We start from the raw sequence: 15766 nt of genomic DNA, 5'->3' as shown, positions 1-15766 counted from the left end.
GCAGTTCTTCCTACGTAATGTGTGTTACCTATTATTCAGTCCTTTGAATTTAATCAATATTCAAGTAGTTTTATTCCTTTTAATGGCTCAGTATTCCATAAATGATAAAAATTGTCAGTATAGAAATATATACTAGGGAGTCTCTTTGAAAATGAATTTTGTTTCTTGAGTAGCTCTGTTTGTAACAGACTTCTACCTTGAACAGAGACAGTTATTTGATACAATGTTAGTTTCTATGGTGCCTAGTGGCAATGATAGGTTTTTTGGGAACTATTTGCTGGAAGAGCGAAGGAGGGAATGAGTGAATAATGCTAATATTGATTGGGTGCTGTGTGTCAAGCATTATTCTAAGAGCTTTACCAACATTTTCATTGAAGCCTTATGACAACCACATGTAGTCACTAAGTGTGTGCCCATTTTGCAGATGACGATATTGATGGTCAGCGACTTGAACACCTTGCCCAAAGTCTCAGAGTCAGTGGGAGCTGGACAAAAAATTGAGTCCAGGGTGGAGGTTTTAGTCAATGTACTTAACTGTCCTCCCTTCATGAATAGTCTCTGAGTAATGGTTCATGAAAGGGAGTCAGGAGCCCTGGCTTTTCAATTTTAGCTCTTCCTGATGCATCCTTTTCCAACATGTAATGCACACTTCCTTGCCTTACTTAGCTTTTCTCAACGTCCTCTTTAGCACCACCATTATATCATGTGTTAACTTCGATGTTACTGGAGACCGATTTGCTCTGCTTAGAAATGTCCCTAAACATTTTTTTAATCTTTTTGTCTATTCACTATAATTCTTTCCCTTCTTCTGTTATTTTCTCCCTTTGGGGTACTCTGAGTGTATCTTTAATGTTTGCATATAATTTTAAGTCAATGGCTCTGGGTGGAGGTGGGAGCCCTGAGTGCAGATCTACGTAAAAAACAAAACTAGCTACCATGGATTTATTGTTGCTTTGGGGGCAGGCATTTTATTAGGTCTTATACATTGTCTTATTAATTTTGATGACCCCCCCAAAAAAAGTTATTATTACTTCCCTTTCAGACGAGAAAGTCTGTTCAGAAAAGCAAACTAATTTCCCCAGGATCTTAGAGCTAGTAAGTGGGAAAGACAGGATAAAAACCCAGGTCAGTCTGAAGCCACAACTCAAGAATTGCCCCTTATAGTCTGCTGCCTGCCCTCCTCTGGAGAGAGCATGAGAGGTCCGGGAAACTAAGGGGTTCAGGGGACTTGAATGCAGAGGTTGCAGAAAGAAATTCAAGAAAGATAATGGCAGGACTGGGTTAGTAAAGTCCTCGTATGTGGCCAAGTACAAAAAGGGCCAGATGTTATCACAGCTATGTCCCTGCCGACAGATGGCTCTGTTTTTAAAACACCTATCTCATTCAATTTATTTATTTAGGAAATGTTTTGAGTACCTAACCTGTGTTAGGCACTGGGTTCGTGATTAAATACTGAATCCTTGAGATGGCTGGAAGTCTGCCCTGAGCAGTCTTCTAAAAATAAAACCTTTTTCTGATTGCTTTAATATCTTAATTGGATATAACGTTAAGTATCTTTGAAAATAGCACACTGGATGGTCTGTGTTCTTACTGCATTATATTCAACATGAATTCTTGGAATGCTGTTTGCGTTCTGATAACAATGGATGGGAAAGTATTGATACAGAGGCCAGAATCTGAGCGTTTATGAACTTGGAAACTTTGAGGACAGAGTTTGGAGTTGAGGAATCCTAGTTGCAAAGTTAGTGACCCTGTTAGGCAGGACCAGGGACCTCTATTTGCTAAGAAAAGGTTGAAAGGGGACTGAAAAATTGCCCTTGGGGAATTATGCAGGCAAGAAAGCCCAAGGCCTTAACACATGTTCTAATACAGGACTAGAATGAGAGATCTACTCTGTATTTACCTCCTAGTTCCCTCGGCGTGGCAACCTCAGATGTGTCTAAAGACAGAATCTCGATTCTGCATAGCTCAAGTTCCACTTCTCAAGTTCCAGATCAGTGCTACTCAAAGTGTGGTCCCCACTGCTGCCCACCAGCAGTTACTGGTCTGTGACAGAACATGGGCTGAAATTGAGAGTAAATGTTGAGAAACTTAAAAAAAAATTTTGACAGAGGAATTTTGTGTCTGACACATTGATTTCCCTTCTGAATTTTTATAACATTCATCTTCTATACCACATGATCTAACAACTGTGTACATTCTTGCATTTCTTGGAATTGCTTGGAATCATTTCTTATATCTTTAGCTCGCTTACAAGCAGATTGTAAGTTCTTGAAGTGCTTGCAGAAAAATGTTTGAATGCCATCAGCAATTTGAAATACACTTCATACCAGATATTAATGGTTTTCTTCTGAGAAAAAAGTGTCCGTATTGGTCCAGAAAGCATGCTATAGACTCTATATTATTCTTCTCTTCAAATTATGGGCTATTGATTTATTATAAGATGCACACTGTCGTAGGACTAACAATGTTAATTAGCAGAACTAACATATATGTGCTCAAAAATACTTGAATTGAATGAAATTCTAGTCAGGCTGCTGAATGTAATGGTCATTATAATACTAGTATAATTACTGGGTAGATTTCTCATTTATACCACAGAAAGGGAGGATTCCGTAGTATATTTTCTTAAGTTGTCTAACTTCTTACTGCTGTACACCCGATGAAGGTAAAAAGTTTTCTCTGGAGAAATTTATCACCACAAACTTCTACTTTGCTAATTTGTTCACACTCATAATACCAAAGCCATAAATGCTATTCACATTTCCCAATTTTTTAGGTGGAGTGGATTCCTCCTTTGTGCCATTGCAATGTTTCTTGTGATATTCCCAATGTTTACTTTTCCAAAAAAGCTTCCTCCTCGACACAAGAAAAAGAGAAAGAAAAAATACTCTGCTGATGTTGCGGGTGACGATGACGTTATGAAGGAGAAAACAAACAATTGTGAAGAAGTGGACAAAAAAGTTTCTTCTATAGGATTTGGAAAGGATGCCAGAGGTAAGGTATATCTTTTGAATAAGTACGTGCATGGCATTTCAGATCAGTGCTACTCAAAGTCTGGTCCCCGGCCACTGCTGCCCACCAGCAGTTACTGGACTGTGACGGAATATGGGCTGAAATTGAGAGTAAATGTTGAGAAGCTTAAAAAAAAATTTTTGACGGAGTAATTATGGGTCTGTCGAATCTAATAACAACAATAATAAATTGGGCTTCAATTTTGTATGTTTTAAATTTTTCATTTTCTAGTAATTCCTCTTTAATGTATCTTGCAAAAGTATCAGTAACGATAGACTAGAAATAATCATTAAAAAATAGTCCTTCGTCACAGATAGCTTGAGAAGCACTGATTTAGAATCTAAAGGTGAAGGCTTCATACTGTAATTAGAGACGTCTGATTTTTAAAATAATTATTGCATTATACAATGGATGGTTTGTCTCAGGGAACCGTGGGTTTGATAGTGTGGCCTGATCCTTACATAAATATAAAACTTACTCCTAGGAAAGGATCTTGTTCAACAGTGGCTCTGTCAAAGCTTGAAAGTGGCCATGGAGAAGGGCAACCAGGGGATGGGTCTCCAAACCCAGCATAAAAACGTCCAGAGGGTTTCAGTGATGTGTACTGGTCTGTTTTTTCATTCTTATCTCTCTTAAAAATAATGACTTTATTAGAGCCAGATTAGGCAATCTCAAATCTAAACAACTTAATCTTAACCAAGCCACTTTTGTTCCATATTCAATACCTCTGTTGAATGGCAATAAATCCCTTTATTCCAAGAAACCTATAACACTACATTCCCATGAGTTCCTGCCTATTTCTTGAATCCTCTGAATTGATTTTTCTAACTTATGAAGCATAATATTTATCAAGTGCTTACATCAGTTAAGGTTGTTTTAGGGTAAATTTACCTAGGCACATTATCATCTCACTTTGACTATGTACACAGTAAAGACGAAGAGGAACCTTTCAGGCCTAGAAGGAAGTTACTAATATATTATGGAACTGTCCCTGCAGCCTAAGAATGGTTAGATTGGACTATTTTTAAAGACTATATTTGTTCAAAGCAGTGAAGTGACATTTCATTGGAAATGCTTCTTCCCAGTTAAGTTTTAGATTTGCCTTTCCCGCTCCCTCCTCATTATTTTGGGACAATGTGTGCTTTTGGAACTGCCAAAATTACCTCTTCTGCTCTCATAACATAAAAGATTCTCTGGATGGTAGCTCTTGCCCTGTGGACCAGTCCATCATTTTTCGTGGATGCATGATGGACCATAATACTACCAAGGGAGTGACTTGTTTTTTTTTAAACAACCCAGTTGAGAGCAAAGCTGATGTTAAAAAATTCACAACATAGGAGTAGACTAAGAGTTTTACTTTACAGAGAATATAAAGTAGACTCAAGGGGGGAAATAAAGGCTAAGCTAAAATGGTATATTTTATAGCTTAGAGGTAGATGGCTCGAATGTGGAATATATGCTCTGTTGGATAGTAGAGAAAAGGGAGAGCAAGACTGATATGAAATACCAGCAGCGGACACAACCGTTGATGGGAATGAAGTCCTTGGAGGAGCCAGTGTAGACAATGATTTCAGTGCCCTATCTGTACTGTGGGACCTTCCCGTTGTCAAGGTGGAGGACCTCCTGAAGGCCTGTGGGTCTTCTTTGGCCTGAAGGTCTTCTCTGTAGTCTGGGAAAGTGCTTGACTCCTGCACGCTTCAAGTGCCAAAGAATTAACATCCTGGCCTCCCACCCCTAAAGCTATCTTAACCAATGGCCGATCAACATCCCAGCTCCACCCCCTCATGGGTGAGACAATCCTGAGGTATGTTTCTACATCCTTTGTAAGCCACCCTTTCTTCCTGTGCATCACGTCCGCACTCCCATCCAGTGTTTCCTGAATCGCCCAAATCAACTGTTTGGCTTTGAATCCTTAACTCAACTCCTGCTTTTGGGGGAAAGCTCACTTAGGCAGGCAGGTTCAAAAGTGGTAAAAGCCATCATGGGATTTGAAAATTATTTTTCAGAATTGAACCTATGGACTGTTTTATTGGATGTCTTCTTGTACTGCTAAGAATTGTGCTTCTCCAGCTTTTCTATGTTCAATTTGATGGTTCAGGATATTTTCTTTTAGAGGAAAGAATAAGAGGAGTCTTTTGACAGTGATGGGTAGTTGGTTTATAAAATCCATTTTCATTCTGGTTTTCTCGTCAGTATTTCTGATACACTCTCAACCTTTTCACTCTATGCCTTAATTATGATGACGGATCTTACTTCGGCAGTCAACCTTCCTGATTAGGACGCAGAGCTGGTTTATTTTATTGCTTCTTCTTGCACTGGATTCTCTAATTGTATCTAGACCTGGAACTTCCAGAGACACTTTCTTTTGTTAGAAAGGAATCCTGTTCAAATGGGAATATAAAGTGAAAATGTTTTGCTAAAAATTATTCAAGTGATATTGATGACATTGGAATAATGTTCAAATACAATATTTAAAATTAATTCATATGTATCTTGCACATTTTGGTTTCTAATACCTTCACCTATAGGAAATGGCAGTCTAATATTTAATCTGATTTTCAAAAAGATCAGTTAAATCTCTGGAAATCATTCCATCGCTGACATAATTTGTATTCCAAAGCTGAGATTCATTATTTAGGTCTTGAATGAAAGAGTGCTTGCTAAGATTTCATTTTGAGTTAAATCTGAGTTTGATTCGCAGATCTTCTTTTTCCTTGTCCTGTTTTTTGGAGTAAGGCTCCTTTTAGTCTTTATTTTATATTTGAAATCTGTACATCAATATTAGCTTCTTCAAAGAGAAGGTGGAAAGGTGGCCAAGTTAGTATTTTTTTAGTTCCTAAAAACAAAAATGATTTAGGCCATACAGAATGGTGCTCCTTGAGAAGTTTTACCGCAGAGAACGCAAGAAGAAAATACACTACACTTTCTACCCTCTGCCTGCACATTTTAATGATAGACATTGGGAAAATCTGACTCAGTGTTTCTAGATTCTTATTATAAATTATGCAGGAATAAGACTTTTAAAACACCACAAAGGAGAAAGTAGAATTTTTAGTGTGTCTGCATCACCATCCCATAAAGAGAATAGCACTGATTGCTTCAACATCTTACCCATAAAAATAAACAGCTAAAATATTTAAGTGGATCAATTTTCCTGAGGTTTGAGGTCCAGCATTTTAAAAGTCTTCTGACTTTACCTGGACATTTTCCTAAATAGAAAGCTTTTGGTAGCAGTTAATCGTAAGAAGATGTTTATTTTTGTGTCCACTTTTAACCTTTTAAGCTTCATTTCTTGGCATTATTCATTAACATAAAGTACAACAGACTTTCTCTGCTAGACTTTTGTTTGTGTTCAAGTAGAATATATTTATCATCCTAAGTAAAATAGCTACTCTGAGGTGATGCACTGATTTAAAGAGGCTATTGGAAGTTATAGAGGATTGATCACTAGAGGGTGATGTCATCATTTAATTCAATGATTGTTCACTCTGTAGAAGCTGCTGTACTCCAAGCTGTGGCAGATCAGAAGATGAGTGAGCCATGGTTTGCCCTCAGAGAGCTTATAGTCCATTGAGGGAGACAGGACAAGTACAGATGGAAATATGCTAATGGCCAAAAAGGAAGATGGTGTGAGAGCCAGAGGCAGGCGAGGGAACATCTAGTTGAGGGATCAGGAAAGGTTTCATGGAGGAGGTGGGATTTGTGATGGACCTTGGAAGACTGGGAGAATGTCAGTAGGTGGAGGTGGGATGGTGTGGGTATTCCAGTCAGAGAGAGCAAAGGCAAGAAGGTCAGACTGGGGTGATGTATTTGAAAATGCTGAGCGAGTGTATTGTGGTTGGTATGTTGGATGTGCATGGTGGAAGCCTGGGACGTAAGGTTGGGAGGGTAAGGTGGGACCATATTGTGCAAAGAGAGTTCTAACCTTAACTGAGTTTGGCCCAAATGGGCAGTGGGGAGGTTTGAGCAGCCTTTGGCAAGCACTCTGTTAGGTAGATTAGGGAGGGAAGGGAGTGGAATGGAAGGAGGTTGCCCAGCTAGAAAGCTACCGACAGAGCCTGAGAGAGGTGATGATGGTTTTGCTTAGTACAGATGGAAAGGACAGTAGCATGCTAAATTGGTTTTTGTTTTGGCCACGCCGGGATGGGATCTTAGCTCCCTGACCAGGATCTAACCCATGCCCCCTGCAGTGGAAACACAGAGCCCTAACCACTGGACCGCCAGGGAATTCCCTCCTTGTCCCCTTTCAGTTGCTTTCAACTCTCCAGCCAGAAGGATCCTGTTGAAATGCCACTCCTCTGCTTAAAGCTTCTGTGGTCTCCCAGTCTAACCCCTGGTTACCTGCCTGCCCCCATATCCTTCTTGCAATCCCATTTGTTCATTCTACTTCAACCACATTGGGCTCATCACTGGTCCTCAAATCTGCCAGCACACTCTCACCTCAGGGCCTTTGCACTTGCCATTCCCGTGTGGTGAATGCTCTCTCCCACATCCTCTCGCTTCCTTCAGGGTATTTTTCAAATGGTCCCTTTTCAATGAGGCCTTGCTTGGCCACCATATTTAAAAATTGCTACCTTCCTCTCCAAAGCTTATCTCTTTCTCTCCTTTATTTTTCTCCTTAGCACTCATCACTTTGTAGTATACTATGTATTTTACTTATCTTATTTATAGGCTCAGTAATGAGAAAGTAAGCTCCATGAAGGCAAGGAATTTTTGTCCGTCACGTTCCCTGATAAATCCCCACCATCTAGTAGATACTCAGTAAATATTTGAAGAATGAATTATTGAATGATGAGGCGGGAAGGAAGAGGTTGTGTTTATAGAATGTGGAAACTGCTATGGGAATGATGGGGAGGGAGGTACCAAAGTCGGTTTCAGGGTTTCAACCTCAGATGATGGAGAGCGGAATAGAGGGGCAGGGGGAATAAATTCTGAATTTGAGTTGCCTAAGAACAAAGAACCATTGCATGTGGTTCTTTGCTAGGTGTTTTAAAAACTAGTATAGCATGGAATATGTTAGAGGCAATACTTGACTCAGCAAAGAGTGATCACCAAAAGCCGCGTGCCTGGGACATGCCATCTTAGCCTCTTGTGTTTTGCCTTTGCTCTTTTGCTGAATTGCACTTTAGCTTTAGGTTTGCAGCCTATATTGGAAGCTGTTGCTTGAATTCCCCATATTTGCCATAAGAGCATTGCTCAGTGTCCTTTATATAAAACCCTATTTCTTGAGAACAGAGTGCTCACACTTAGCCTACCTAGGAAGCACCACGGGGGCTTCTGAAAACCCAGAGTGCTGGACCCCAGCCCAGAGTGTCTGATTCAGGAAGCCTGAGGTGTGGCCTGAGAATATGCATTTTAACAAGTTCCCAGGTGAGACTGATGCTGGTGGTGCAAGGACAACACTGTGAGAATCACTGCTCTAGGACATAGTTAAGAAAAGCATTGTTTCCCACAAGGAAATTAGCATGTTTCTGCTAGTGATGATTATACAACTTTCTGCTTTGGTGGCCAGGAAACTGAGGGTCAAATTTGAAGCCCAGGAAGAATCTCATAGAAATATTTAATTCTTTTCTCTGGCTTTGATGTTCTGCTCTATTTACATCTTCTCTATGTCTTTCTTTTCAAGGAAATATGATGAATTTCTTTTTCTTTTTTTAATTGAAGTATTGATATAGTTGATTTACAATATTACATTAGTTTTGTGTGTGCAATATAGTGATTCAATATCTTTATAGATTATACTCCATTTAAAGTTATTACCAAATAATAGCTATATTTCCCTGTGCTGCATAATATATCCTTGTTGCTTATTTATTTTATACACAGTAGTTTGTATCTCTTCATCCCATATACCTACTTTGCCCCTGCCCCCTTTCCTATTCCCACTGGTAACCAGTGGTTTGTCCTCTGTATCTGCGAGTCTGTTTCTGTTTTGCTATATGCATTTTTTTGTTTTACTCTTTAGATTCCACATACAAGTGATTACAGAGTATTTGCTTTTCTCCGTCTGACTTATTTTACTAAGAATACCCTCTAGGTCCATCCATGTTGTTGCAAATGGCAGAATCTCATTCTTTTTCATGGCTGAGTAATGTTCCATTGTAAACATATGCCACATCTTCTTTATCCATTCATCTCATCTTCTCTCTATCTATTTCTTTGTTTCATTTCTCTTTTACATTTATTTTGTTGTACCTTCAGCTTAAGAGGCAAAATGTAGATGGTAACAGGCATGGCAAAGAATTGCTAAAAAAGAAAACACTTTTCAAATACTCAGTGCAAATTAACTGTGGGACTACTACTCATCAGAGTAGTATCTACTTAGAAATATATGTAAATACTCATTAGATTTAAACAAGCAGGATTGTACTGTGGCCAGTAACCACTAATAATGTATTCTGGGCCCAGTGGCCGCCGTTTCTGTCCACTGTCGGCAGGTAAGTGGTTCAGGAGCTCTGTGTGCTCACCCAGAGGTGACTGTGGTGTGCCAGGGTCATCCAGTTCCTTCTGCTCTTTTATTGGCAAACAGGGAATGCCATTTGTCAGTATGCTGTGGGGTGGGGGAAGAAACTGGAATACTTTAATGGGGACTTGTGATGGGGGAGCCCAGGGACATCATTAATTCCAAAGAAAATGGGCAGGAAATGGGGGCACTTGGGGTCCTGTGTTGTCCGTGTTACATACGAAGAGCAACTTTGGTTTTGCTTTTACAGGAAGACGTGACTAAAAATAGTTTGATGCTCCTTTGTAATAGGCATGGTAAAGTTGTATCTGCTATATGTCCACGAAATATACAGGAGGGTGCAAGATTTACAGGCCATAAAGGAGGTTATTGAGGTTTTCACTGCATGGTGATGGTATGTTTCCACCAGCTTTTTGATGCATCTGAAGGCTTAAAAGTATATAAATAATAAGAACTAAAAGATTGGAGGTAAAGGAAACTTCGTGGAGAGATGTTAAAGAAAGTGATTCCAGGATTTTAATTTATGGAGGTGACTGAGTGATGGTATGGAGAGGTCAATGCCATTGAAAGAATTATTTATGACTTACATTTCCCAAGAGAAGGGGGCACACCATGCCATATGGGGCCACAGGGGAAGCACCAGGTTCTGGTCAGGAAACGAAAGACAGGAGTGAGGGGAAAGCCAAGGGCAGAGCCCTTATTGGGGTTTCCATGGGAAAGACAAGGCAGGACAGAGCAAACAGCTTACCACTGGCTAGTCTGAGTGATTCCAGCCGACTCTGGGCCATAGGGCTGCTTTCTAGTTGTCTGGGTGGCTTAGGGCAGGGAAAATACTGGCTTGGAGTGTCAGAGTTAGATAACAAGGTGGCTGATCATATAAACTCAGGATTGGTTGGTTTCCGTATGAAAGATGTGCTCCCAGCTGAGCCCTTGCTATAGCTAAGCACTGGTAGTCCAGTCTCTCTCCAGCCAGCAAGCTTTTTAAGATGTCAAAACATTATAAAATACAGGGAAAAAGTGATTAATAGAAAGCTGATGGGGAAAAAAGAAGCTTCTGTATTACAGCCAGAGGTACACTCTTACCTGGCCCGATTCCACTATAATTATTATATGGAGCTCCCACTGCCTTTCTTTCCACCACTTTCCCTCTCCCCATCCTCTGGAGGGCCTTTCCCAAGCCCTTGAGGCTGAGGCTTGGGTTCAGCCCTGTATTTTGGCATCATGTTATTTTATAAAGATCTCCACATTCTACATAACAATGACCCCCCACTCTGGTGCTTCCATTTTTACCCATGGTCTCCTTGTCTTTGCCCAATGGGAATTCTGTGCCTGGTTTGACTTAGTTCACTTAAGCCACCTTTCTTTGCTTGTTCTGTTGATATTTCCCTCAAATTTTACTTTGATTTAAGAAATTGGCATTACCTAAGACTTTCAGGAAAGGACTAGACTGGTTCCCAAGTATCATTCTACTTATTGAGATAGGTGGCTGGCAATGTCTATCTTAAGAAAATTTCTCTTTCTTTGCTTCTTTTCCTCTTTCACAAATATCTTTATTAAGCAACTACTACAGGATGAAGAATTCAGGATACATATATGAAAAGTTACAGTCCTTGCCTCAAAGGGAGCTAGAAAGGAAAATAGGCATAATAAAATGTAAGTCTTAAAATGGAGGTATATACCTTCTGAGGAAGTTGAAGAAAAAGGAAGAAGGAATTCCTAAGTTAGTGGCCTGAGTCAGGGAAGACTTCTCTAGGAGGATGACATATTGCTGCATCCTTTTAAATTAGAAGTTTTTTTTTTTTGGGGGGGGTGGAATATAAAAGCAATGCATGTTCATGGTTGAAAATTTAGAAAGTATTTAAAAATATAAAAAATAAAATAAAGGTGAATTCCAACCTCATCCCTGAACATAAATGATTAAATTTTTTTATAATAAAAAAGTATATTTTGAAACTGGACAGAGGTGGTGATTGCATACCATTGTGAATGTACTAAATATCACTGAATTGTTGACTTTAAAATAGTTAAATTTATGTTATGTGAACTTCACCTCAAAAAATTATTTTTAAAAAGGTGTTTATTCTAATTTAAACAGAAGGAAAATAAACTGAATGGGCACTAAACTTCAGATAAATCCTTTTTTTTTTCCCCACAAGAACAGATATTATTTCCAAAAATATCTGTGTCAGGAAAATTATAAAAAGTATTAATATGGGTCAGTATGTTTGGTTGGTACTTAATGTTTATAATTTATACCTGGGTATAAATGTAAGTTTCCAGGTAATAAAATCTAGTCAACAGCTTTATAGTAATAATAATTCATCTGCTTTGTATAATAATAAACCAAACACTACCCCTCATCCCACTCTCAGTTTAAATTAAAAACATGCTATACTCCAATAAGAATTTTAAAAAAATAAATAAAAGTAACCACCGCCTCCCCAAATCCATAGAACCATACATGAACAGAAAAGTTAATTTTATTAATTGCTAATTTAATTTTTAAAAATGGATGACTGGGACTTCCCTGGTGGCGCAGTGGTTAAGAATCTGCCTGCCAATGCAGGGGACATGGGTTCAATCCCTGGTCTGGGAAGACCCCACATGCTACGGAGCAACTCAGCCCGTGTACCGCAAATACTGAGCCTGCGTGATGCAACTACTGAAGCCCGCACCCATAGAGCCCGTGCTCTACAATAAGAGAAGCCACCACAGTGAGAAGCCCGCGCACCACACGGAAGAGTAGCCTCTGCTCGCCACAACTAGAGAAAGCCTGCATGCAGCAACGAAGACCCAACATGGCCAAAAATAAATTTAAAAATTTAAGATAAATAAAAAAAATTAAAAAATGGATGACAAAAGAACAAGATTGAAAGCTTATGTCTACTTTAAAAGGGCTCTGTAGAAGAACTTAAAGTGGATGTGGAAATAAGATATCAGCAGGTAAAAACAAATACAAACAACATATCGCGGGGAAGGAATTTTCTTGCAACCAGAAAAATATCAGAAAATAAATGGAAAGTTAAAAAATATGCCAGAGCAGAAGCAAGAAGAACTACAATCCTGCAGCCTGTGGAACAAAAACCACATTCACAGAAAGATAGACAAGATGAAAAGGCAGAGGGCTATGTACCAGATGAAGGAACAAGATAAAACCCCAGAAAAACAACTAAATGAAGTGGAGATAGGCAACCTTCCAGAAAAAGAATTCAGAATAATGATAGTGAAGATGATCCAGGACCTCAGAAAAAGAATGGAGGCAAAGATCGAGAAGATGCAAGAAATGTTTAACAAAGACCTAGAAGAATTAAAGAACAAACAAACAGAGATGAACAGTACAATAACTGAAATGAAAACTACACTGGAAGGAATCAGTAGCAGAATAACTTAGGAAGAAGAACGGATAAGTGACCTGGAAGACAGAATGATGGAATTCACTGTGGCAGAACAGAATAAAGAAGAAAGAATGAAAAGAAATGAAGACAGCCTAAGAGACCTCTGGGACAACATTAAATGCAGCAATATTTGCATTATAGGGGTCCCAGAAGGAGAAGAGAGAGAGACAGGACCCAAGAAAATATTTGAAGAGATTATAGTTAAAAACTTCCCTAACATGGGAAAGGAAATAGCCACTCAAGTCCAGGAAGTGCAGAGAGTCCCATACAGGATAAACCCAAGGAGAAACATGCTGAGACACATAGTAATCAAATTGGCAAAAATTAAAGACAAAGAAAAATTATTAAAAGCAGCAAGGGAAAAACAACAAATAACGACCAAGGGAACTCCCATAAGGTTAACAGCTGATTTCTCAGCAGAAACTCTACAAGCCTGAGGGGAGTGGCATGATATACTTAAAGTGATGAAAGGGAAGAACCTACAAGCAAGATTACTCTACCCAGCAAGGATCTCATTCAGATTTGATGGAGAAATCAAAAGCTTTACAGACAAGCAAAAGCTAAGAGAATTCAGCACCACCAAACCATCTCTACAACAAATGCTAAAGGAACTTCTCTAAGTGGGAAACACAAGAGAAGAAAAGGACCTACAAAAACAAACCCAAAACAATTAAGAAAATGATAATAGGAACATACATATCAATAATTACCCTAAACGTGAATGGATTAAATGCTCCAACCAAAAGACACAGGCTTGCTGAATGGATACAAAAACAAGACCCATATATATGCTGTCTACAAGAGACCCACTTCAGACCTAGGGACACATTCAGACTGAAAGTGAGGGGATGGAAAAAGATATTCCATGCAAATGGAAATCAAACGAAAGCTGGAGTAGCAATACTCATATCAGATAAAATAGATTTTAAAATAAAGAATGTTGTAAGAGACAAAGAAGGACACTACATAATGATCAGGGGATCAATCCAAGAGGAAGATATAACAATTTTAAATATATATGCACCCAACATAGGAGCACCTCAATACATAAGGCAACTGCTAACAGCTATAAAATAGGAAATCGACAGTAACACAATAATAGTGGGGGACTTTAACACCTCACTTACACCAGTGGACATATCATCCAAAATGAAAATAAGGAAACAGAAGCTTTAAATGACACAATAGACCAGATAGATTTAATTGATATTTATAGAACATTCCATCCAAACACAGTGGATTACACTTTCTTCTCAAGTGCACACAGAATATTCTCCAGGATAGATTACATCTTGGGTCACAAATCAAGCGTCAGTAAATTTAAGAAAATTGAAATCATATCAAACATCTTTTCTGAGCAAAACACTATGAGATTAGAAATGAATTACAGGGAAAAAACCGTAAAAAATACAAACACATGGAGGCTAAACAATACGTTATTAAATAACCAAGAGATCACTGAAGAAATCAAAGAGGAAATCAAAAAATGCCTAGAGACAAATGACAATGAAACACGACTATCCAAAACCTATGGGATGCAGCAAAAGCAGTTCTAAGACGGGAAGTTTATAGCTATACAAGCCTACCTCAAGAAACAAGAAAAATCGCAAATAAACGATTAACCTTACACCTAAAGGAACTAGAGAAAGAAGAACAAACAAAACCCAAAGTTAGCAGAAGGAAAGAAATCATAAAGATCAGAGCAGAAATAAATGAAAAAGGAACAAAGAAAACAATAGCAAAGATCAATAAAACTAAAAGGTGGTTCTTTCAGAAGATAAACAAAATTGCTAAACCAGACTCATCAAGAAAAAGAGGGAGAGGACTCAAATCAATAAAATTAGAAATGAAAAAGGAGAAGTTACAACAGACACCACAGAAACACAAAGCATCTTAAGAGACTGCTACAAGCAACTCTATGCCAATAAAATGGACAACCTGGAAGAAATGGACAAATTCTTAGAAAGTATAACTTCCAAGATTGAACCAGGAAGAAATAGAAAATATGAACAGACCAATCACAAGCAATGAAATTGAAACTGTGATTAAAAATCTTCCAACAAACAAAAGTCCAGGACCAGATGGCTTCACAGGTGAATTCTATCAAACATTTAGAGGAGAGCTAACACCCATCCTTCTCAAACTCTTCCAAAAATTGCAGAGGAAGGAACACTCCCAAACTCATTCTATGAAGCCACCATCACCCTGATACCAAAACCAGACAAAGACACTACAAAAAAAGAAAATTACAGACCAATATCACTGATGAATATAGATGCAAAAATCCTCAACAAAATACTAGCAAACAGAATCCAACAACACATTAAAAGGATCATACACCATGACCAAGTGGGATTTATCCCAAGGATGTAAGGATTCTTCAATGTACGCAAATCAATGAATGTGATACACCATATTGACAAATTGAAGAAGAAAAACCATATGATCATCTCAACAAATGCAGAAAAAGCTTTTGACAAAATTCAACACCCATTTATGATAAAAAACTCTCCAGAAAGTGGGCATAGAGGGAGCCTACCTCAACATAATAAAGGCCATATAGGACAAACCCACAGCAAACATCATTCTCAATGGTGAAAAACTGAAAGCATTTCCTCTAAGATCAGGAACAAGACAAGGATATCCACTCTCGCCAGTATTATTCAACATAGTTTTGGAAGTCCTAGCCACGGCAATCAGAGAAGAAAAAGAAATAAAAGGAACACAAATTGGAAAAGAAGAAGTAAAACTGTCACTGTTTGCAGATGACATGATACTATGTACATAGAGAATCCTAACGATGCCACCAGAAAACTACTAGAGCTAATTAATGAATTTGGTAAAGTTGCAGGATACAAAATTAAAGCACAAAGGTCTCTTGCATTCCTATACA

At 38.6% G+C, this 15766-nt stretch overlaps 1 protein-coding gene across 1 annotated transcript in view; it reads left to right on the top strand.

The window, feature by feature from the left end:
* SLCO5A1 (solute carrier organic anion transporter family member 5A1) overlaps nucleotides 1-15766 on the top strand; it is a 117650-nt gene that overhangs the window by 46812 nt on the left and 55072 nt on the right. Inside the window, exon 3 of the mRNA XM_060035169.1 lies at nucleotides 2780-2997. Within this exon, the coding sequence (XP_059891152.1) occupies nucleotides 2780-2997 (218 nt within the window). The remainder of the gene's footprint in view (nucleotides 1-2779; nucleotides 2998-15766) is intronic.

This window comes from Delphinus delphis, chromosome 17, assembly GCF_949987515.2.
Source record: "Delphinus delphis chromosome 17, mDelDel1.2, whole genome shotgun sequence".
NCBI classification, from domain to species: domain Eukaryota; kingdom Metazoa; phylum Chordata; class Mammalia; order Artiodactyla; family Delphinidae; genus Delphinus; species Delphinus delphis.
This window is presented reverse-complemented; position numbering and strand designations above follow the sequence as displayed.